We start from the raw sequence: 24,796 nt of genomic DNA, 5'->3' as shown, positions 1-24,796 counted from the left end.
ACCGGAGTCTATTCACTCAGACCAGGACCACATCAATCATTCATATTCACTGGCACAAAAAATACATTCTGTCCCCATTCAGCAGTTATTGTTTATGACCCTGAGGTCTTTTCATGATAGCTACACTGCTGCAGGCAGCTACAGTGTGGAGGAGAGCTGCCGAGGACCAAAGAGGAGGGAACAATAGGAGGAAAGATGTAAAAGGAGAGTGAGGATGAGATTGTTCACGTGTTTTTATGTTGATCTGTCCACGACTTTTGGTCCTGAGTGAATTATCTCCACAATTACCTCCTCCAAGAAGATTGTGTTTCCATCTGCGCTCGTTTGTCTGTCAGGATTACACAACAGTTACTAGACAAATTACCATGAAGCTTGGTAGGAAGGATGCGATTTGGATCAGGGAAGAGCCCATTCCATTTTAAATCAAATCAGAATCAGGGGGCGGCTCCAGGAATTCATTTTCACTTTCTTTAACATTGTGAGATTGGGCAACTTTCAACATTTTCCTTGACTTCTCAGAGAAGAATTCATAGATCTTGAGGTCTGATATTTATGAGTGTGTGCAATTTTGTATCTAGTATACTCAAATATGGTTTTATAAGAAGACTGTTAGGCCTTTGCAGACCTACACACTCTAGTTTTTAGTTGGATCACAATGAGATATTAATGGTCTCCGGAGATCAACCTTATGTCTATTGATTTGCCGATCACCTGATATTTCCTCCTCCACCACGTGCAGGATGAAATTCTTATATTTCAGTCAATTGTCAACTGGGATTGGCTCCAGCTCCCTCAGAGAATAAGTGGTATTGATAATAGATAGAAAACACTTGCTCATCTGGTAATGTCTTAAGCCTGGAACTTAAGTTGGGAGGCGATTAACTAAAACACATTAATTAACATGTATAGGATTTGTTTAATAATCACACAACAGAAATGTAGATAGATACTGGTTCCAGCTTTATACCTAATGCAAATGTAAATATCAATCCTCACATCTAACAAGGAAATCCTCCTACTTCCCTGAAACTGTTATTATAAAGTATTTTGTGGTTTCCTCTTATATGTTAATCTGTATTTTTGGCTCATTGGAATTCGAATTTAACTGCGGCCCCCCTTTCTAAGCAAGATTTATTCTTGGTTCAAGTCATTTTCCATTAGATGTTTTGAAAGTTTTGCTGCAGGCAGCCAGAGGACATGGAAATGCTGTGTCATTTCTCTTTGGGTCTTCGGGGCCTTTCAGCATGATTACTGAGGTATTATGACAGCTGGCCAGCTCATGGCTCCCCATCAGGTCACTCTTCCCCCTGAAACCCCCTCCTCCTGCCCTGACCCACCTGGCCTATCGCTGTCGGAGTCCGGGGGACAAAGAGAGGGCTGTCAGACTACAGATAAATCTATTATCTCCCTCGGATTAGACGACAGAGGAAACAATAAACGCTGAACCCGAAGCTTGTGTTGTTACAGGCATTAATTGTTATTGGAGCTGATCTATTATGTAATGTTTACAACGCTCAGATTTTTTAATGTTCACAACACGAGAGACTTTCCCTTTCAGACAGCCAATCACCATCTGTTGGTGGCATTGTTAACTTCAGATAAAGAAACAAGCATCTTTGCACAGCAGGATACAGAAAACTCAGTGTGTTCCTCAGAGTGCACACACACACACACATATTCTGTCCTATCCATCATGTCTCGCGCAGGCACAGACTGTTCTCACATGTACCCACGCATTCCCCCAATGACTCATCTAAAATAATACACGAGGCATATCAAAATACACATTAATACCCTAGTGAAAATAAACTCTGGGGCCCAGCAGAGATAAACAGTGGTCAGCGGGCTTGTTCTTGGGGGCGTGAGAGTGTAGCGCCTGCAGCCTCCCCTCCAGCTCCCCACTGCTGCAGCAACAACACAGCAAAATCATCAACGTCCAGGGGAAACTCCAATTTGAGGGGACTGAGCAGCTCCTCAGGATTTCACCAGGGGCCGTGTGTAAACGGTAATATCCGGGGCGTGATGACTGACCAAGGTCCGGTGATTTGGTGGAGATTTGTCTGAACATTGCTTGTGAGGTCACATTGACCTTTGACCTACAAAATCAGTTCAAGTTTGTGCCAAAAAGAAAACTATATTATTATTTTTTTTACCTGAGGTCTTTGACACACACACACAGACACACACTCACAGCTGAAGAAGTTTTCCAGAGATGAGGTAGTAAAATCAAAATACACTGACGGCATATTGCTTTTCTTTTAATATCGCGATCATTCTCAGTTACACAGCTCCTGCATCTATGCTTTCCTCTGCTTGGTTTCTCTCTGTTTCCGCCTCAGCAGCAGGTTTGCTGTGTGATGGATGCTGACGAACCTCTGCCGAGCATCCGCTTCCCATCCACTGACGGATCAATACTGAGGGTGGCTAAAGTTAGCAGCGACAACGAACCTCGCAGCAGATGCTTTGACTTGTCGTAGTAAGAAAAGCACAAGCGTCACCAATAATATTACAGAAGCAGCCGAATGGAATCCAGCCATCACAGATTCTGCTACTGACATCTGAGAGTCTTTTGTATTATTATATATATATGATTCTTATATTATCTAATATGAACTAGTTCAATTGTTTTCTACTTTTTATTAGATAGATAGATAAGTACATAGGCAGGTAGGTAGGTAACTATCATCACCAGGTTGATCCTCTCCTCGGGTGGGGCACACAGAGTTGGCGTGGCCTCTCGTGAACAGATGGCATTGTGCTGACACTAGTGGAGACCGGACAGAAGGACAGCGCTCAGCTCACACAACGTTCACAGAGGGAAGTGAACAAAATAAAGGAGCATGTGTTGCTGCAAGATATCAGCGGATTTCTGTCTCTCCCTTACTCCCACCAACACAACGTATATGTCATGTGGAGGCACCTGTCAGTGTGTGGGTCTTATTGCATCACATGATTTATCAGATAGATGTTTAGAGAACCTTTTCCACCAGGTGTTGATTTTAAATGTATTGAGATGTGAAAGAGCGAATGGGAGCTCTTGTAGTTGATGATGGCCTTTTTCATTAATTGAGGTAAAATCTGTGATTGAGACTTTGACTGGAATATGCTGATATGAAGATGCTGACCTGAGTGAATCCAGTCTAAAAGTCCCATCTGTGACTCCTCCACTTGGATTCATCTCAGGAACATCTAGAGGATCCTAACCCCCACGGTGGGGGACCACTGCACTGATAGAACTGTTGTGTTGAAGCTTCTATAAACAGTTATAAAACTAGACCCATTGATGGGCTCTATCAACTAATAAAAAGTTGTGTTGCAGCAGTGCAGCATAACAATCATCTAAATTAAAGCCGTTTTCAGACATGAACTTTGGAAAACGTCCAGACAATTGAGTCTGGATGTTCGCCAGTTTTCCTTTCACATATGAAGAATGCGGGGTCAGCCTTTATCGCTCCAAGCTCTCGGATCTCATCTCTCCATGTTGACATCTTCGTCGGACGTGTATGGCTCTTTTTACATTTAATCCTGAGATATTTGTATTGTATACGCTCCATCCAGTGCTAGATACATCTTAAATAGACCCATGCACATTCTTCAGAGATTTTACTCAGGCTTTGGCAGGAAAAGTTACAGAAAATATCCGTAGCAACTGATTTGGACACTCACGTTCTCACAAACAGCCTCTCCGGAAAGTTTCAGGAAAGGTGCAGAGGTCGTTGCTTGTCTTAAAAAGCAGCTTTTCTGTGACCTTCTGAAATCTTGCTCTACTCCACTCAACGCTGCAGGTCAGGAGGTGCAGTCCTGAGCGGAGTGGTGTCTTATCTTCAGCTGCATACCTCCAGGGAGATACTGACTCGCTCCACTGGATGAATGCATAAATAAACAAATGAAAATACCTTTTTTCATTTTGAATGGTGCTTAGATTTGATTGAATGAAAGGTGTTAAACCTATCCGTAAATGTCAATTAGGAGAACCTGAGTACAACTGTTGTAGAAAACCACTTTCAAATGATTTGTGTTCATTTTCTGTTCAGTTGAAGGTTTAGAGCAGGTTTCAGTATCCATAGAAGAATAGTTCAGCATTTTTAGAAGCACATGTATACTTGATCATTTTCTCTCGTCTGTACAGTAAATACAAACAGACGGTGAGCTGAGTAATTACCTTATCAATTTCACTAATCAACATGATATATTTTTTAACATAGAAAATGCGATGTAAAAAATACATGTTGTGGTTTATAGGGGATTATAGGCCCGATTATTGTTTCATAATGTGGTAGAAAAAAAACAATGCAGATTTGCCTTTTCTTGTCCATTAAAAACTCATTTTACTCCGGCATTTAAAACCTATTAGAATCGAATATCTCCCCAGTTTGACCATTTAGAGCGCGTCACTCCCCCCTCCACTTCATCTAATAATGGCACAAAGGCCCAGAAAATATACTTATTTACCACAAAAATGTATGACTCTTTAAATTAAAACATCCAGCAAGACAATGAATCAGCATATTTACAAAAAAATGTTGAACTACTCCTTTAAAAGTCACTCAAACTTTGTTAGATAGTAAGAACACCGGTTTAAATCCAACCAACCTTTTGAAGGGTGAGGGCTGGTTCAACAGCGATGCCAGAAGCTGCCACAAGCAATGTTATGACAGATGATGCTATTTTTTCCCCAGTTTAAAAAAGAAAACAAATCGAATCGCTTTGGAAACCGAACAAGGTCAGTGTGAAGGACGCAACCACTGCACATCCTCTGAGAAAGTAAACTTCTCTCATCCATGGGTTGAGTCCGAACGCATGTGATCAACTGTGCTTGTTATAAAGGAAAAGAAAATGTACAAATTAAAAGCTTCAACATTACTAAATTAATTTCTCCAAATAGCCCCGACAGCAATAACCTAAAAATAGAGTTATATTCAAAGGAAGATTCTGCCTCAGCTGCTCATCAATCCTGAAGCAGCTTTCAAACAGTTGTTCTCTGAAAACACACACAGCTCTTCAGTGACGCATCCTTGTCGGCTGCCCTTGGATCACATTAGTTTTTTCAGATTTGATTAAGTCGGAGTAAAGACTATTGGGGCCACATCCTGTAGAAGTAACATCCTGACTCAAGGTTAACACCTTAAGCAAAATTCAGCTCTGATCAAATGAACTGATCTGTAAGATCTGGTTAGATCCGCCACGTCCTGTTAAATAAGGCCAATAAACCACTCAGACTGTGTCAGAGTCACGCACACCCATGTTTTTCTCTTTTTATTCAGTGATAAATAATTTCCTACGATCATAGGCTTTATGTGTAGACATCCGATCAAGGCAAGAGACAAATTAGAGGGCACACATTGCCACCATTAGAAAATAATAGCAGAAACAAAAACAATGAGGTAAGAAGTTCTCTTTTTTATACATGTGTGGTGCTTCTACTTCTGTTACCTATACTGTTGAATGCACAGTGCTTCCTAATACAGAAATCCTGCCTCTTGTCTGTACATTATCAAACAAAAACATGTCATGGCACAATACTGAACCACCCAAAGACAGGGCACTGCAGAGGGTATAGATTAGCAGTATACATCGTCAGACTGAGTGAGAAAAGCTGAGCAGGAAAACAGAAATACCAAACAAAACTCTTAAGACTTAGCAACTGAACTCTGTGACTGATTCAACACACAGACACACACACTCACACAAACACCCTTTTAAGACCAGATCTGCCTGCCAGTAGCGTGTCAACACGCACAGTATGAACCGACGTGTGAGATTTACTGTGTATGTGGGGGAGGTGAAACTAAATTCATCTTAAACCGTCTTAATAACCAATTCATATCTTCATTTATTTTTTAAGCATAAATGCAAACTATTAGTTAAATAATAAATTAGTTGATCAACAGAAGAATTAACACTTTTCTTTTGACTGAATAATCATTTTAGTCATTTTTAATGAACAAAAAAAACATTACAGCTTCTCAAATGTGAGGGTTTGTCTTTGTTGAACAGAACTAAACAAGACATCTGAAAATAACAAGTTGAGTTATATTATCCGTTCACTATTTTAGTGAGTTATTGATAAATTGAGAACATGAGTTAAACGATAATGTTTTATCATTAGTTGCAGTTTTACGTGTAAAACCTGAGAACTTGGTCGGATCTGAACGAAGCACATTTTTTCCATATTAAATACATGTCCATACATTTGCTTACAAATGTGTAAAATAAAAAGATGCTTATTTCTCCTGAACTTTCAACGATCACTCTCCTTTGTCAATAGATTATATTTGATCCATATTTGACAATTTTTTGTATATTCAATTTTGTATTTATGATCATTAGCGAATTGAGTTATTTTGTCTTTAAAGGATGTTGATAGTGTTGTTATAAGGAACAAGGAAACCAGGCTCAACGTTGGACACCTGAAGAAGGAAAGAGTAACTGAAATGTTTGGTGAGCTGAACAAAGCTTGGTGCTCTGGAGCAGAGTTGAGTGACGTGTTTTAATTTCACTGGACTTGCACTGAAGCTCACACTGCTCTGCACATCACTATTTTTTCCCTGAAGTTAGAAAATATGGAAAAATTACAATGGAATTTCAAAAACAAATATGGAGCCTGGAGCAGGTTTTTGGTTTTGTAATGGGCAGTTTTTCACTTTTTTGAGGTTTATTAGTGTGAAATGAATTAAATGTGCAACATTTGTGATAGTTAGTCATTTCAGACATTTTTTTGCAAAAAATGACATTTATCATTTACGATAAATTGAATACCTCTTTGGGCTTTTGGTGGACACATCACCTTGGGCTGCAGGAACTTTTAACGGACAATTTAATTACTATTAATTAATTAAAGAAGAAAATAGGCAGAGTCAGTGATAAACAGTGAAACAATTAGTATCAGCCCTAGTGTGTGGATCTACACGGTGCAGACAGTGAGGTGTTGTTGTGTGTGTAAATGTGTGTTTGCGTGTGTTTGTGTGTGTGTTACATTCACAGGCCTCAAGAGCAGCACAATGAGGCACAGCCCCGTGCACGGAGCTGACCTGCAGTCCCAATACCGACAAAAACAAAAAAAATAAATGCTCCTGGCTCGGTTCTTTCCTGTCTGACATTAAAAGGAGAATACCACCAATCCTCAGCATTCACGTGTTATTTTCACACCATTAATAATAACTACACACCTTCTGTTGGTAAATGTCAATACTGTCGTACAAGTTCACCTAACTGTAACACCACAGAGATGCACATGTTTGAGAAATACTTTGAAGGTCACTGTGCTTGTGCCTGAACTTAACTACAAATACAAGAGGTGTGTTCATGTCCAGGTGATTACCTCTAAATTCACAGTCTAATAGTTATTGGCAAACGGTGTTCATCAGTATCGTGGGTTACGGCGTCTACACTCATTGATAGATTATTGCTGTCCATATAAATAAGTATGGTTGGTCTTACATTGAGTGGCATTCTCCTTTATGGTACTTGACTTCACATCCTGTTGCCCACGGAGGTCACCCCTCGTTGTCACCTGCTCCTGAGCTGGAGTTGGTTGGAGACAATACAGAGGGGGTGCTTCTTCGCCGACCTCTCTCGTCCACAGCAGCCCGTGTGTCGGCCCAGACAGCTGGGACCACAGCTGCTTTCGCCAACCACACCTGGGGCCCTGCGATGCAACAGGCGAGAATAAACCCTGCTCTAAAGCCAAGCTGGCAGAAACCCCTCCCCCCAAATATCCCTCAAAGATTTAGTTCAGTGAACCTCAATTACACTCAAACTACTTCAGTGGAAAGGCGGCAGGGGGGGGTGGAGGAGAAAAAGAAAAAAAAAAACACAAAATGTACAACAACAGAAAAACACACAACTGAAATAGCTAAGAGAAGCCAAAAATAGCAACAGGAGCAGTCGTGACGTTGCAGATGTGTGCCGAGGGCGGCGGGGGGTGGGCAGTAGGGAGTCGAGTCGAGGAGTGGCTGTAGCGGTCCTCAAGAAATGTGCGCCAGCATTGTGGCCGCGGTTGCCATGTCAGCGGCACATTAAGCACCCTTAGACAGAACAAGTACAGAGACACGGCCATATTTTAAATCAACAGTGGCAGGGTGCTGCGACAGCCTCAGCTGCCCTCTCTCTCACTCCTCCACCCCTTTGTGCCCACGTCCCTCTCTACTATTTTGTCCGTTGATTCCTTTTCATCTTTTAGTCGTTAGGTACTCCGTGGTGCTGCGGTCCCTTGACACATAAGCAGAGTATTCCCTGTTTCAGGCGTCTGGCCAGAGTTTGTTGTTTTTGATTTTCAGTCATTGTGTGTTTTTGTAAATCCCAATACATTTTCAGAGCCTCCTGTGTCCGTCCAGAGGCGGGCACGGTCCAGTCCTCAGCCCGGGAGGCAAACTTTGCCGGCAAACAGCAGTCCCACTATGGTGAAGAAGATGGAGAGGACAAATAGCACGTACGAGGAGCCGACCACCGTGTTGTTGGGCAGCTTGTACGGCTGACCTCCCACCTCGTTGATATAGAAGCCTATAGGGAAGATGAGTGCCGCCATACAGAAGAGGATCACTGGATGAGGGAGGAGCGACAGAGCAAATGTTAGTTTATGGTTTAGACACAAAGACAATTCTGCACAGACAAAAAACTTGACTCTTCTGATATGTCTAAGTATATCAATATATATATATATGTTTTTAAATATGCAATAATGTCATAAGCAGATATAAGTGTTTGTTTTTGTCAACAACATAACACCTCTTGTGAATACCCATAAGAGGAGAAAACCAGATCATGTTTATATCTGGCTATAACTGCATTATACCTTTTTACAAAGCACTTCTTAAATGTCTCTTCTTATAAATGCTGAAAAGGAGCACATTAAGTACAGCGTTACTAAAACCTGGGATAAAAACATCTGACTTCAGCCTTTGTTTAAGTCTTTGTTCTCAAGATGCGGAACGTACTCAACATATGCTGCCCAAAGTGAATTCAATTTTAGCAACTTCATTAGTGAGATGCAATAGAGCTTGTCAAACGGCTTTGAAGCAGCTGTTACACTTAGCAGAGGCATGGCGGGCACCGAGATCAGTGACTCTGCCTCATGGTTTTTAGGGAGATGAGAGAGAGTCCGACGCACTGTGACACACGTTGTTCTGTTGAGTGGCATCTATGTGACTTTAAGGTATCAACAATATATTTAAAAATAGGGAACATGCCACAGTTTATGCAATGAAGCTGAACAACGAAGCTGCAGTATAGATATATTTATAATGGACATTATGTGAGGATATACAGTAACCAGGTTGTTAACACAGATTTCAAGAGTAACTCGATTTCTTACGTGCATGTAAAGCTACTGACGACACTGAAATCTGTATTAAACCCAGTGGGATCAATTAGTGTGCTGACCACATGCTGAGAATCACTGCAGTCATAATAGACAGCGCTCTAAAAAAGCACTGTCTAAAAAAGGCCACGCTGTGATGTTCTGCACAGTGTGTGTCGGGTTCTTTAGCGGGGTCTGCAGAGGGGGGTGACGTCGGTACAAAGTCTGTGACTGGATAACAAAGTGGTCACTAATTAAAAAGCCTCTTTTTTTCTCTCCCCCGTCACCGTTGAAGATGTTATTCTGAAGGTTCAAGTTCAGCTCCGAGTCCACTTACGGACTTACGTAACGCTCAGTGACGTTAAACGGTGAGATTTCTGAGAATCACGGGCAGGAAGCTTGTTTTTCGATGAAAGTGCACAAAGGATATTTATTCTGCTTTAGACCATCACTGAGTCCTGCTCGTCTGCAACAGTGAACATGCAGCAGGAGAACGAACTTAACTGCACTGTGACCTGTTACGTTACTATTGTGTGCTTGATAAACTCTAAACGTCAATCACATTAGTGTTAAGCAGAAGTACAGGTAGCACTGAGTATGACAGTTCTTTAAAGTTAACCGTGGCTGCATCAAACTATTTTGGTCACATCCACTGTGTGTAATCCATTTGGTGACAGCTCATGAGAATATTTTTAGCTTTCTATTTTTACCCATCTGTCAGAGCTGTCCAGTACCTAAGGGATGATTTCTCCTGGTCTCAAACATCTCAGTGATGTCGCCATTAACAGTTTGTTAACTACAACGGTGCCATCCAGTACAATAGTACAGCCATCTGGATCCTGGGCAGAGAAGACCTTGTTCTGTCTTGCGGCTGTTAATCAATATCTATAATTCAGACCAGGGATTAAATATTTCATAAGGGGTGGGAGATATGGATGAAATCATCTAGCGCGGAAAGAAAAGGCAGGTTTGTCAGATTTGTTTTTGGCTAATCCAGCAATTGTAATCTTTGGCAAAGCAAGTTTTACATCGGTTAAAGGCTAAATTATAAAAAAATACTACTACCAATGGTATAGAGACCATCATTTTTTCTTTTGACTGTAAATTCTAAACAATACGATATACGCACACAACCACCTTCATCAGTGAGTTAATTGAAGTGCATCTAATGGTCCACTGACCGTTTGTGCCTTAAGTGTTGACACACTGCTGCACACAGCTTTACAATGCAGCAATCAAGTGAAACACCAAGTTAGAGATGTTATTATGAGAATTAAAAAAATATATTTGGTTCATTATGAAATTATGCTACGACAAATTGGAATAAGGCGGGTCCTCACAGTCTAGATAATTATTAGGAAACACTGCTTTGACATGATGAGATAGGTCATTGGCCTTGGTAGTGGTATGTGCTATCCTCCATCAAAAGTGTAAAACTAAACTTAACTGTCCTTCACTCTCACTTCACCCCCACATCTGACCAGCACACCTTGGGGATATGCTGCTGGTGTGTGTATATTGCCTCCCAGTCGCAGGCCTGTGCTGGTCATACAATGCTGTCCATTCAGGTGCCAGTTGCCTCGAGTCAATTAAACTAGAGACTGCCCACCTCCTCTCAACCCTCTTCACCTGTTTGCCCCGAATGAACCGGCCCGTTTCTTCAATTCACTTTATTCTTCCTCTCTTCCCGCCCATTTGTGTCTTTACATTGTCATCAACCTCTCACTTACTAACCCCCTGAGCAGCTATTGACCATCACAAACAGGATTATTCACTCAACTCTTCTTGAGCCCCAACCCATTTCCTCACATAACCTCTCACCCTCTCCCTCCACACAGCAGAGAGGTGTTTCCCATCACATCTCAGGTTAAGCAACAAAAATGGTCTCAGTTTGGTCACATTTCTAACTCTTCATCCACTTGACACATGCTCTTGAGATACAAGAGGATCCCAGGATAAAGTGTCAGATAATGGGGACCTAAACAGAAGAACAGTGAAACCTTAACCCTAACCTTTATGTCCCCATCAATCTACACTTAATCCATCACGACAGAGTTAAACCTTGCTTTTAGACATTTTTGTAAATTTATCAAAAATCTAAAACTGAAATCTCTTTTTTTCAAAATTATTCAAACCAGACCCTTATTGCCGTACATTGGCCTCGGTGACAGCTTAGTCTCAATATGATATGCAGACCTGTAATTGCCCAGTGAATTCCATCATTAGTATCAGTGGATCCTCTCAGGCTCTGTCACAATGAATGGAAAAAGTATCTGAACTGTCATCTTCAGGTCTCCACAGACTTTAGGTGTTGAAATGTGAATGTTAACCCCTGTCTCAGATCACATGCACACTGGAGCATGTTTTGATCAAGTACCTCTCTGCATTTGTCTACATTCATCCATCCCTCCATTTTGACCGGTCTCCCTGTCACCATCATGCTTCACTGCAGGGTCAGTATTAGCCAGGTGATGAGCAGTACCTGCTGCTACAGATATAGGGTGTGTGGCGTTCTGTCCACCTTTATCAGGTAAGCTGGTAATCTGAAGCACTGGGGAAATAGTCAGCAACTAAAGTCAGATGTAGATCCTTATAAGTAAGCGTAATGGGGGGTCAAGCTAGCTCACTTTGTAGCACAGGTGCCCTGAATACAGAGGCTGTGTGTTCGGTTCTGAACCTGCCCTTTGCAGCCCCCACTAATCCCCCTCTCTCTATCTCTCCATTTCACACTTACAGTCATGTCAATAAAGGCAGAATGCCCCCCAAAAAATGTCTAGATAACGAAAGTCATAGTTTCATTCCAGTCACATTCAGGGACAAGCATTTAAATTATTCATGTAAACATCAGGCTCATTCTATTTGCCAAAGATTCCAGTATTTTTTAAGAGTCCCCCTTTCCTTCTATAAAGGAGCTGCCATTGTGTGTGTGGTTTTTTTTTTATTAGCACAATCGCCATATCACATTTATGGGAAATACACCAGGTTGAAGTAAACTGGAATTATCCTTTAAGGCAACAACGCTCCTGGGAACAGTCAAAGCTTTACTCTCCACATTTTCATCACAAAAGTGTCTACAGGGAGTTTCCAGGACTTCCTGGCTTGGTTTTTGTCCTGACATGCAGTCTGCATTGTGGGACACTTAACTAAGTCAAACAATCAAATTCACCACAGGTTGACTCCTGTCAAACTCCTCAAGGAATAATAAAGAAAACAGGATACAACTCAGCATAAATCAACTGCCACAGCAATGGTTCCCGAATAAACGTTAATTTGAGACAAATTGAGAACACATTAAAAAAAAAGTGTTCTCAAATTGTCAGTATATTTGCATGATGGATAAAAGTGCATTTTTATTCATTTACAATTAAATCTGTAACAAGAAACTATCTTCAAATAAGCCAGGGAGACAGGACGTTGTAAAACTGGGATTCAATGGATGTTTGGATCAAGTGATTAAGAGGAGCTACGAGAACTAACTATGAATCTGCATTTAGTTTGGCAGGCAAAAGAGCGATTGGATGCTTGTTCAAATCCTCGGGCAACTTTTCACACAAAGACGTCACAGTGTCATGAAAAATGCACCAAGCTTTGAAACAATCAAACAGTACAGAGCATTGTGGCTTCACATGCCACTGCTCCATCTGTACGAGTGTGCTTGAGGCCATCTACTGCCTTAACTAACCAATCAAGCGTCATCCTCCCACACATCCTTACGAAACCAACCCAGCCACAGAGCATGAGATGGCTGCGGAGTTATTATCGGTGCTAGAAGTGTTTGGGGGGGAAAAAAGAAAAACAGCGAGCAGCAGCGTTCAAGGTAAAAAGGAAGAGAACACACTGTGGCACATAAGCCACCCACTCAGGTACCAGACGAGCAGCATTACTAAATAAATCAGCTTCAGGGAGCAAGAGGAGTCATCAAGCATGCAAAAGAAACACACAAACACTCAAACATACGCACAAACAAATACACACGTCAGTCTTGTAAACACAAACACACAGATGTCCTGCACATATCCACACTTGTAAATTACAAGTGAATAACTTAACTAAAACCCTTTTTCAAACAGATTCAGCCGCATCTATTTTACCATCCCCCCCCAAAAGAGACCATGTGCATGAATATACTAATGTAGTAAAGGTTATGTCAAGACAGATGCAGTGAGACAGAGAGGAAAGTGAGAAAGCTCCGGAGGAACTGTGCTGACAGCAAGTCTAGTAAAGCATAACTCTTTGCGTGTCGTGTGAATGTCACTGTCTCGTTCACTTACTGCCAGTGAAGGCAATCCAGCGGGCGTATTTGGTGGCTTCTCTGCGCCAGTGTGATGCCACCAGCAGTCCACAGGTGACTGTGAGGGAGATGATGCCCATTATGATGAAGAAAAGTGTGGTGACCCACTCTGGGGGCAGCCGCGGTGGGATGCAGGTCCGGTCTCGGCCGTGGATGGTCTGACATTGCCGGACTAGACCGACCGTAAGGGCACCTGCAGAGAAAGGATGATTGTTGATGAAGTGTCAGTCAAATATTTGGATATTCTAAAACACATTAGGCCTTCGATCTCCTCTAAATTATTCTGAGCAACACCTGTAGAATTACCTGTATAAATTGCATATTCTTTTTCGTTTTTTGTAAGTGCAAGCAGACGGAGCTGCTAATCAGTGTTTAGACCACAGCAAGTTCAAGGTAATTACAGCTTAAACAGCCTGTAGAGCTCACAGAATACACATCTGAAAATGAGGAGGGAAAAAAAAAAAACTAGGAAGAAAAACGATTATAGTCTCCTACTGAAGACAAACAGTGGAGTGATGATTCAGTGCCTCAATTAATGATATGGTCCAGGGAGGAAAGACCACAGCATAGCAGCTCATCTCTTGCGAAGTGAAAGAGGAACAGGTGAAGAAGGAGAAATGGAAACCAGAGAGATGCTCCTTTAATTTGTCACCACTTCAGTGCTTGCTATAGGAGCTGCAGGGACTTGCTTTCTTCACACTAGTGGGCCCAATTATACCAGTGGCCAACATTTCTTCTTGCACTTCTACTCTCAGGAAGAGAAGGCGAGGACTAAATCAATCCTGCCAATTACTGTATCTATCCCACGCAGGTAAGACACTTTATGCAGACACAAAATATGAAGGATTTGCTGTAATAGCAGAAGAATTTGCAGCAGCTTTAAAGGGGTCAATAATCTCTGTATATACACTGCAAATGAGGGTCTTCCATACTAGCATATAACCACCAACTCTTCTCTTCCTGAGTGTGAAGGCCAGTACTCATAGCAGGAATATGCTCAGTTGGTGCAGCCACTCTGGAGAGAAGCCAGTCAATTAGAGCACATCCTCAAGGGAAAGTCTACCTGAGTAAGCAGAACAGCATCACATCACTCTGGACTCTGCTGATCACAGATCTCTAAGGTACGAAAGGGGTGGGTTGGTTTTAGGATGGCAGATAGCTTCCGTACACCACATGCTTTGACACTTTGCACACATCTAAAATAAGTGGAGACTGCTAATCATGTTCATTTCAGTGTGCTGGTCAAAAAGCTCCTGCAAAGGAAGGAACGATTACATATACAATACAACACAATCTTGCGGTGTTTGATTTTTTTCAAAAACTAATTATTTTTATATCAGCATGATTTACATACATGTTCAGTCATGTTTATGAGTCTTCCCACCCTGACTCATTCCATATCCTTCCACCAAGGTTCAATAGATTAAACACCGATGAAATTTTAAACCTTCTAGGCAGACCAAAATAACAATTCACTAACAAGATCATGAAGTTTCAACAGTGAATCAGCCGGCGGTCGTAAATGAGACAAGTACGCAAGCTGGAATTTGTATTTCAAGGTCAAGTATGTAACATTGTCCCAAAACCAGACATTTTATAACCAATCTGTTATGATCCTTGTATTTGCAAACAATGGTTATATGATGTCGCAAACAAAAACCTCTGAGTCTAGACCACTTGGAACAAAGAAAGCAAAGCTTGTGAGAGAGAAGTGTTCGTGTTTCTCCGGAGGTGTGGTGGGCTGTGCAGGTTGTCCACAGGAAATCCTGTCCTTTTTAATAATACCCAGTGAAAGCAGTACTTTTACAGCAACAACCAAACACAAACCCTCGACCCTTCCGAACCCACACAAACAATGTCACTGGTTCAATAGAAACGTCTTGGGAGTCTGTATACGTTTGTGAGTATGTAAGCTATATAAGCTGCAGAACTGAAGGCTTTACATTTCCTGCTACAGGCAGAAACACCTACCTTAGAAACAACTTACACCCCACACATAAACAAACTGACATCTGAGCAAACTTATTTTTGCAGTGTTTTCTGCCTTCAGTTTTTACCTTATCCTCTGCGACAATACAGTTCTCCTTGTGAAGAATCTTGTGCAACAACAGCCAAAGAAAACAATGGAGATCATAGCTAAAAAGATGTCGCCTGAAGGAACCAACAGCTTACTCAACAGCCTGTTCCTAAAGTCGGTGCAACATTACAGAGTAACCTTGAACAAATTAAGGAACAGGAGGTTAGCAAGGTTAAGAAAGCAGGGACTAGTGCGGGGAACAGGAGAGCATTAGGCAAAAGTTTTATAGCTATGGCTAATGGCACAGGTTTATGACCATTTCTTCTGGATCCCCTGGCCTCCTGCTGTTTCACTAGCTCTTTGTGGAATTCTTGGCCTGCAGCAGGCAGACATGAGCTGCTTTCAGACATGCACGGAACTCCGCCGCTCCTCAGAATTTTCTCCAGAGGAGGTGCACGTGTGAATGCAAATATCAGAGTGAGAGGCACCGGATTATCTGCGGACTTTCTCCGTCTGGCCTCCTAGTATGAAGTCCGTAGCACGTCAGGAAAATCACGTGATCCCCGCAACAAAGTTAATAGGTCACCTACTGCCCCTGTCTGCTGCACCCGGGTGTTCCACCTCTCGCCTGAATAATGCAGACGATTTGTTACGGTTGTGAACACCTCTGTGCAGAGAACCTCCGACTGTTATGTTATTGTTATGTGCTGGACTACTTCTGTGTCTCCAATGGCTAGCAGGAAATTTGCTAACCCTAACCCCATTTATCCCAGACAATAAATAGTCCAATAAAAAAAACGCAAAATACGACAAACCATGCCTTACTCTCATATAATGGCAGGAGGGGCAAAGGTCATCGTGGGGTTGGGGTGGTGCGCTCTTTGAATAACTATACCAAGGGAAACGTAAATTGTGCCTTCTATTTATTATGGCAGCGTCCTATCGCATCACTCTGCTCAGCAAAAGGATGCAATGTTTCATTTACAGACAAAAGAAGTCCTTCTCTATTATGAGGCCCAGCTCAATTTCACGCCTCCATCATGCTGTTACCCTGCGGTCAGCTCTGCACTCACTATGATCTAAATACTCCTCACACCAGGTCTTAGTCCAAATGAGAGGAAATGAGGGACGTGGCTGCTCATCTTCAGCCCGGTGATGCTGTCATTAGCAGAGCATAGGGGGTGCTGCTGTTTGTACGTTTTGGATGATGAGTCAAACAAGCCTCTGAACTTTGGTGGGCGGCAACAACAGCTGCTTGTTCGGCCGCTGCTGCTCGAGGCTTTGCCAGCGCCCACTTGCATTGTAGGGGCACCAGAGCAAAGCCCTATGTGGTCCAAACTCCCATACCAAAAGTTGTGGACAAACCCTGGCAGAATAAGGTACAAACATCCACATGCAAGAAACAACCTCTAAAATAAATACTAATTGAACTTATGTCCAGTGTTTAACAGCAGACAACCAAAGTGATCATCCTCGCCGTGCTACAGGCAAAGTATGACGAACATTACTTTGTGAAGTAACAGGAAATGTTAAATGAAAAGTGCTAACAGATGAAGTGCTGATTTACAAGAAATGAATCCTTTTTACTGTCACGTTGTCCACAGTCAGCTTTCTCTTTATAGACTGGTGTTGATGAAATATGCTCACAACAGTGTCTCAGTTGCTTTATCTCCTTTAAAGGAATTATCAAATTTTGCTGTCATGCAATTCCTTGTGGAGGAACTTTATCGAAATATATGACAATGCATTTTGGAGTGGTAATACAGCAATATCTTTAGTCATTTGTTGGGAATGTATGCTATGACATAACAGGAATTGTGTGTTTTTGATTGCTTGTAAAGGAGCATTGTACTCCCACAACCAAAGTGCATCTGTTTAAATTCTATTTTAACATGCAAGCACCCAACAAGATATACATATTTAATTGGATGAGAAAAAAATCTTAGAACTGGTCGCCAACTCGCTCCTACTGAAGATTAAGCACAAGATGGAGACTTTCAGTTATTGTCAAACCAATTCTGAGCATGACAACCTGCAGCAAGATTAAGTGAAAGGGAAATAAGTTAAGTATAAACCTTTGAAAAGTCCCAAACTACAGGCAAAGAAATACCTGCTGTAAGTGTATAAAGGTTGAGCCATGAGAGTCACAGCTTGAGCCCAATCGATTTATGGTTTGACTGATAAATATCATCCAATATTAGCCTTTCACAGATTAATCGATATCTGGTTCATGTTTGCCGATATGCGCAAATATGAACATATATATTTTACAGAGTAAACAATGCAGTAATGATATTTATTTATGTTGTAAATGTCCACAAGAAAGTATGCTTGTTTTCTTATTTGAAGTTCTATATATTTGACTATATTTGCGTTTTCTCTTTATTTATAGTTATGTATAACAAAGCTTAGGGTTAAACTTTAAACATTACATATACACACAAAAATATTAGCAAATCAATGTATAACCAAAATGATTTACTCGGTAATACCCCGCGTTGGCATATTCCCGCAAAATCCATATCACTCAGGACCAAGCTACAGCTGTTTTTTCTTTTTGAAATCTGTGCATCAGAATTACATTTTTCTGGCCTGTAAATGGAATCTACGTTCAGTTCTGAATCGGTACAGTGGGTTCTGTCCTTGCCCGTCGGTGAAACAGGCCGCACTGAAGTCAAAACTGTCGGCTCTGCAGCTGAGGAACTCGATAATATAGGCTGGGCCTGGTTTCAGTAGCTTTGTATCAATGACACACTGTGTCCTTGTGCTTTGAAAGGGGATACTTAAAATAACACAACTTAGTATTCTCCTGTTTCTTTCTCATTTCAATTTTCACACAGTGTCAGACAGACGATAACCGTAGTAGCAGTTTTGCAGCAGCAGTGATTATTATCCGTTATTTGTTCAGCCTTTGTCATCCATTTATTGTTTATAATGTACTGTAATATGACTATTTGTCAGTGCGTCACTTTTTCAATCAACTGAAGACTAAAGCTATTATAACTAATATGACTAATACGTAGTTTGTCTACTCCAGTGAGAATCCATTTATTCTTGTTATTCTGATACTATCTCGGTGTCATTTTAACCAGATTACACTTTCACCTGGTATTATTGTGTCTCTAGAGATCTGACTGAGATCTGATCGCTCTGTCCAGCTCATGTCAACGCCTCTTTGTTTGCATGGGTCAAAATATTAATAAATTGATAGATTTAAAAATAAAAAAAGAACACGAGTAGAAGATGGTAACTGTCTGCACATGTAGATGTCGTATGAGGATTGACAGCACACTTGCAATTACACTTGTGTTCAGTGTTGTCATAATGCACCTTAGACCACATCTAGAGATGGTTTGGCCAATTGGATCAAATCCATTCTCAATGTGTCTTGGGAGCATTTACATCTCTACTTTCATGTGATGAAGCACTTTTAGAGTGCTATCCAATCTCCAAAAACATGGTTTAATGCCAGGAGCAAATGGTGTAGGAGATTTTTGGGCACAATGAAAACTCTGGCACTGACACCATCTGCAGCAGGATGTTGGAGCTGATGCAGCTCCTCAGTGCTAAGTGGATAATCTTTACAGATAGGAGGAATATATCATTCTCCTCGCTTTTTATGTTTTACCGGAAAACTCTTGTGTCTTAACTCATCCTCTGGGATAAGGAAACATCAGATTTCTGTGGTGCTGCCCAGCCCGCCACTGTTGCTCCTGTATGACTCTGCATACAACTGAGCAGCTAAAAAGATTGCAGCCATTTAACTGACAACATTGGGGTTGACTCAGGGTTTTCTCAACTGATGCACCGACTCATCAACTGCTAAGAGAGAGCACTAGTGAATAACATATACTTTAGGGCAATAAATATCCTCCACTGTGGAGAGAAATGTGGGGTTATTTACAATCACTGACAATAGGATGCTAAAGTGGGAAAAAGCCTTGTATCATGGCTAAAGAAACTGCTTGCTTAAGAAGCGAAAGAGTCACTATATCACTTCGTAATCTTCACAGGCTAAAGCAACGTTGGACCAGTAAGTGTATGTACTTCATTCGTAAACAGAGAGTGATTTCTAGTTGAGTTAATTCTGATGCTGTGGGTTTTAAAATAATTAACTGAACTATGACGGAGGTTAAACAATCTGGTGTTAGAATATTTGCCCAGAAGTAACTTTGTGAAATGGTTTGATGCTAAAATTGCAGGTTTTATTAAAAGAAACCTACATGAAAAGGTGCTATGTTTGAAACCCTGTCACCATCACTGGCCTTGGATGCAGGAGCGTTATGAAAGCTACTCTGTGCCTGGATGTGATTTAGCATTTTTAATTGTATGCGTGTGTGTGCATACAGAGTGCTTCAGAAGTTATTCAAGCACTAGAAAATGGCATCAACTGTGGGAACAAGTATCTGTAGGAGGGGCCGTCATCAGCAGAGCTGCTGAGAATAACAGTTTTTGTCTTGACACTACTGAAACAATGGCTTTGTCTTGAAACTCGGCACAGGAAATAAACCTCAGCCGTTACTCCCTGAGGATATCACACTGAAGTGAGGACACGGTCATAGATCAACATTTTGTCTTTAGCAATGAGAATCATTAGTGCTTCTTCTTCAAGTATGCCATTTTTCTGAGGGTTTGACTTTTTGTGTGTCAAACCTTGGCCTAAAGGTTCAGGAGCGGTACAGACAATTGCAGGAAACAGGGGTCATGAGTGCTAAATGACTGTGCTGTTTGTTTTCTTATGTGCCCGTACTTCACAAAAAAGCTTTGATCAAATCACTTGATCAAAACAGGAGCCAAACAGCCACCCACTCTCTTAGCAAAGTCAGCTTGTTGTGGTGCTAACTAATTCAACATTTCTGTTTCTCTGAACTTATCTTTTGCTCTGAGTACAAAGACGACGCACGGAGCTCCTACAGGGGCAGGTTGCCAAGAAAGCTAGGAACCAGGTCAGGTAATTGGTGATAATACAAAAATCAAAGGCTCTTTTTTCATAATAGCTTCAAATAAAGCAGTAACTGTACGTGGAATGGGGTAGAAAAACTAATGTAATCTATCCGCGGTCAATAGTAATTTATTAACAATTACAAATACTGCAAGAAATGTGGCTCTTATTAGATTGAATCCCATTAAGCAGCTGTAATAGAGACGCAAGAATCAGCTATTTCAAATGGAAGTGTCCAAATTAACAGAAGACAGCAAAACAGAGCTGCAGGCAGAAACTATAAAAAGTGTTCAATATGCCCTGCACCATCTTAAAAAGGTCAAAACAAGATTAACTAAAAACAGTTTCTTCCGCTCTGAAGTTTCCAGAAATACAGAGATATGAGTTTAAGATCATCGTTTTGAAATGTGCAACCATCCAATGAACATGCTAGCATATATAAAAGACAGTGATAAGCTCAGAGGCTTATAATTCCAATGGTTCAGACAATTTGTGACTGGTTCTTGCTTTTCCTCCCTTAGAAGAATAATGATTCTTTCTATGACACTTTCTGTGAAAATTGACATGTTCAATTCAATTATTAATGCTGACAAAATAGCTCAGACCCAAATAGTTTTGGAATTTAAGGTGCACATAATTCACATATAGTAATTTTCCAATCCAAAGTGGCTTTTACGACACCTCCTTGCTATCTATGCCCTACGAAGTTAGAAACAAGGTGACTTGCAAAATAGTGGTCGGCCTTTCTAGCCCAAACAACAAAGAAAAGGTAAATTTCTCTACCATTTTATGTCCCAAAAAATGTCTGGCACATTCTCAAAATGATGCGGGCGAAGAAAACAGTGTGAGGGAGATGTATGACAGTGGTCTTGCACATCTGTGTCTTATAAAACCATCCGAGACAAGTCCCTCCACAATCATCAAAGAGAGGTGAGAAACCTGTGAGGGGAAGTGAGAACAGAGACAGCGGGGTGGAGGCTGGTCGCTGTACAACATCCACGCTTACTGCAAAATGGGCAGTATAAGTATAGAAACAAGTTCATGAAGGTACAGAGCTGTGGAGCTTAGCATTCAGTTACCATGCACTATTTTTGGCTGTAGAGCACTAATTTTAGATGAACTGGCCCTTAATATTCAAAAGGTTGTCTCCAATTGTCTAATAAAACATAACATCCATTCTTGCATTGCAATAAAATCATCTACCACGCATTGTGGAGAACGCCCTTGTTTCCTTGGTACCCTTGCATTTTAAAAATTGCTTATGCCGTTGAGCTAATACAGTCTGGATGTGTATTGGTGGATGATGAACCCTCCCTGACCCAGATACTAAGCTGTCATCCTGCAGAGGGAACAAAGAGGAGCAGCTGTCTATCAATAGCCTGAATGTGTTCTCAGGACTGACACAAATAAAACAAGAGGACCACCAGCATGTGCTCCAATCCAAAACTCTGCAGGGGCCACCACGAATAAAAACATTTTAGCTTTGGTTCCTTGAGTGATCTCAGATTAGATTGATCACACGTCAAATGTCAATTTGCAAGTATAACCCTAAGCCACCATTACTTTTTGAGCTGAAAATATTAGTTCCATTATCAAGTAAGACATCTGAGAGAAATTGGGCTGCAACAACCAATGTTTAGTCTTGATTACTTCACTTTTTTAATAGATTAATTTAATCATAATAGCCCAAGGCACCGTGTGAAATCATCACCTTGTTATATTTGATCAAGAGTTCAAACCAACAAAATATTTCAATTACGAGGACACAAAAACAAAAAGAGCTAATTCCCACACCTAAAAACCTGGTGCAAGCTAATGTTTGATTGATAATATCGATCAATCACTTGGCAAAATTGGAAGCACTTATTTTCTCTACAACTAATAAATCAATAAAGCACTTCAACAACAGTTTTATGCTAATCAGACTGTTTCCAGCTCCTCAAATTAATGAAGCCTTGTTTTTCTCTGTTCTGCATCAATTGAAAATTCGATGTCTCTTGGTTTTGGAAGCACACAAAAAAAGCAATTAGAGGATTTCACTTTGGGATCTGACAAATTGTATTTGGACATTACTCTCTGACATTTTTTAAGCTAAACTATTCACCTAAAGTCGTGAAAAGTGCAATAAGTTGCAGTCCTAGAACCAACAGAGAAGCACAGAGCTCATCAGTTTCAATTATGAAATTGTAAGAATAGTCTTAGTATGATCAAGAATGAGCAACACGAACTGAAAACACTGCTGTGGAGGACGGAGGCTGTTACTGCAGATGAAACACACAATGGGACACATCTTTGTTGTGGAGACAATCTGCTGCCAAGTAGGAGCAGTGTTGTTTGGGACATGTGTGAGAAATCCTGCTGAAACACACAGAACAAAAAGAGAACAGCTTTGCGCTGTAGCTGTGGCTTTGTTTGTTTACCTGCCGATTCACCAGTGTTGATCCAGTCCGGGTTTGCAATACTGGCTATTGCAAAGATATCTGCTGCCAGAAAGAGGCACCCTGAAATGATCGTGAGTTTATCCATGTCTCCAGCCGAGGAAGCGGTGAGTGACGGGGGAAGGAAAATGTGTCGCTCTCTGTCCAAATGTGACCCCGAGTGTTGAGAGACCCAGGGTGGGCTGTTATCTGTCCAACCTCGCCCCCCTCAACAGGAGCCCGCTGTTGTGGTTCCGCTGTGCATTTTGCAGCAACGTTAGCTCCTTCGCGTCAAGCAAGCGAGAGCCTCCAGCTACAAAAGGCTCACATGCGAGACACAAAAGCATCACATCTCAAATGCCCGTCGTTGTCCAGTGGGGTAAAACAACAGCTCGCTCGGCGCCAGGTCCCTGAACCGCTCGTGTTGCCTTTCGTATCCGTTTAGCAGCAGCAGCATCGGGTACAGCTGCGGCTAGCGGAGAGCTAGCTAGCTACTTCCCAGATTCGGGCTCGGTGCGCCGAGCTGCGGCCCAGAAGCTGCTCGACGGCCAAGACCGCGACTGCTCTCGCATTTCAGACAAAATGTCTCCGAGGCGCAGGAGAAGCAAAGCGGGTCCCCCGTCACTCCGCCGCGTCCGGGTTTTTTGTCAGGTCTAACGTTACTGGTCAGGAAAGCGAGAACCCATCACCGTCCTCCTTCTCCGCTGGAATAGCATCTGGTACTTTCAGCCCCGTTAGCCAGCTTCACCTCCTCCTCCTCCTCCTCCGCCGTCTCCTCCTCCTCTTCTCCGGTCAGGACAGAGGACACAAGCTGCGTGTTTCAGCCGAGAAGGAGCGGTACGTGCTCCGGTGTGGACGGTCGCGTTAGTGTTTTGCTCTCCAGCCGTTTCACCGCCGTTAGCTCAGCCTCCTGCTCCGCCGGATGACATCAGGCGAACACCCCCACGCAGCGCCGCGCGCGCGCACGCACACATACAACACACAGCTCACGTTGGGGGGGTCGGGGGTCTCTCCTCGCGATACTTGAAAAATCAGGGGGTCGGTTTGTCCTTAGTCGCCCTGATTGTGTCAAATAACTGTCAAAGGTTCAGTGATTATAGAGACACCGAGGAAAACAACACAACAAATATTATTCAAAGCACACGAGAACAAAACACATCTAGAGAAAATAAATACATCTAATCAAAGCACACAAGAACAAAACAACTTTACAACAGTGATCAAAATATCAAGAAATGATGAATTCAAAATTGATACATTTTAATTATTCATTTTATTTGTTTTGGAAGAAATGACAAAATAAAACAGCATGTTTTGTGGAATGATATCAGGTTTCTTTACATATACTTTTTACCCCAAAGCGACTTTCAATAAGTGCCTTCAACCATGAGGGTACAAACCCAGAACAGCAAGAATCATGTAAGTACAGTAGCTTCAAAAAAGTCAAGTTAAATGCAACTTAAATTGTGTTTACTTAATTTGTGAGTGTTTTCTTAAAGGTTGTTGTGTTTTGTCAAATTATGTGTCTGCTGTTTTGTTGTTTTCTAATTTGTTCTTTCCTAAAATAGTTTTGTGTGTTTTCTAAATTGTGCTGGGGCTTTGTGAAGCTTTGTGAGGCAGTGAGTGTTGTAGTGTTTTGCACCTCAGAGTAATGTCGTAGCACATTGAACAGGAAACAGGAAATGAATTCACTCTGATCTTCATTCTAAAACCCACCATGTGATGATAACAGGCCACACAACTCTGCGTCACTGCAACTTGTTTGATTTGATCATCTGAATAATTTCAGATTTGGAAATATTGCATCATTTAAGTACAAATATAAACTGCA

General features: G+C 41.6%; 1 protein-coding gene across 1 annotated transcript; it reads right to left on the bottom strand.

Moving 5' to 3' along the window:
* Positions 1-5,241: 5,241 nt before the first annotated feature.
* On the bottom strand, positions 5,242-23,920 carry mosmoa (modulator of smoothened a). The gene is made up of 3 exons (XM_035180624.2): positions 22,969-23,920; positions 13,570-13,782; positions 5,242-8,541 (listed from the first exon to the last, which is right to left on the bottom strand). Exons 1-3 carry the CDS (start codon positions 23,072-23,074, stop codon positions 8,357-8,359), a joined length of 504 nt encoding a protein of 167 aa, XP_035036515.1. The 5' UTR covers positions 23,075-23,920; the 3' UTR covers positions 5,242-8,356.
* Between the last annotated feature and the right edge of the window lie 876 nt (positions 23,921-24,796).

Source organism: Hippoglossus stenolepis, chromosome 16 (assembly GCF_022539355.2).
Source record: "Hippoglossus stenolepis isolate QCI-W04-F060 chromosome 16, HSTE1.2, whole genome shotgun sequence".
In the NCBI taxonomy this organism is placed as follows: domain Eukaryota; kingdom Metazoa; phylum Chordata; class Actinopteri; order Pleuronectiformes; family Pleuronectidae; genus Hippoglossus; species Hippoglossus stenolepis.
This window is presented reverse-complemented; position numbering and strand designations above follow the sequence as displayed.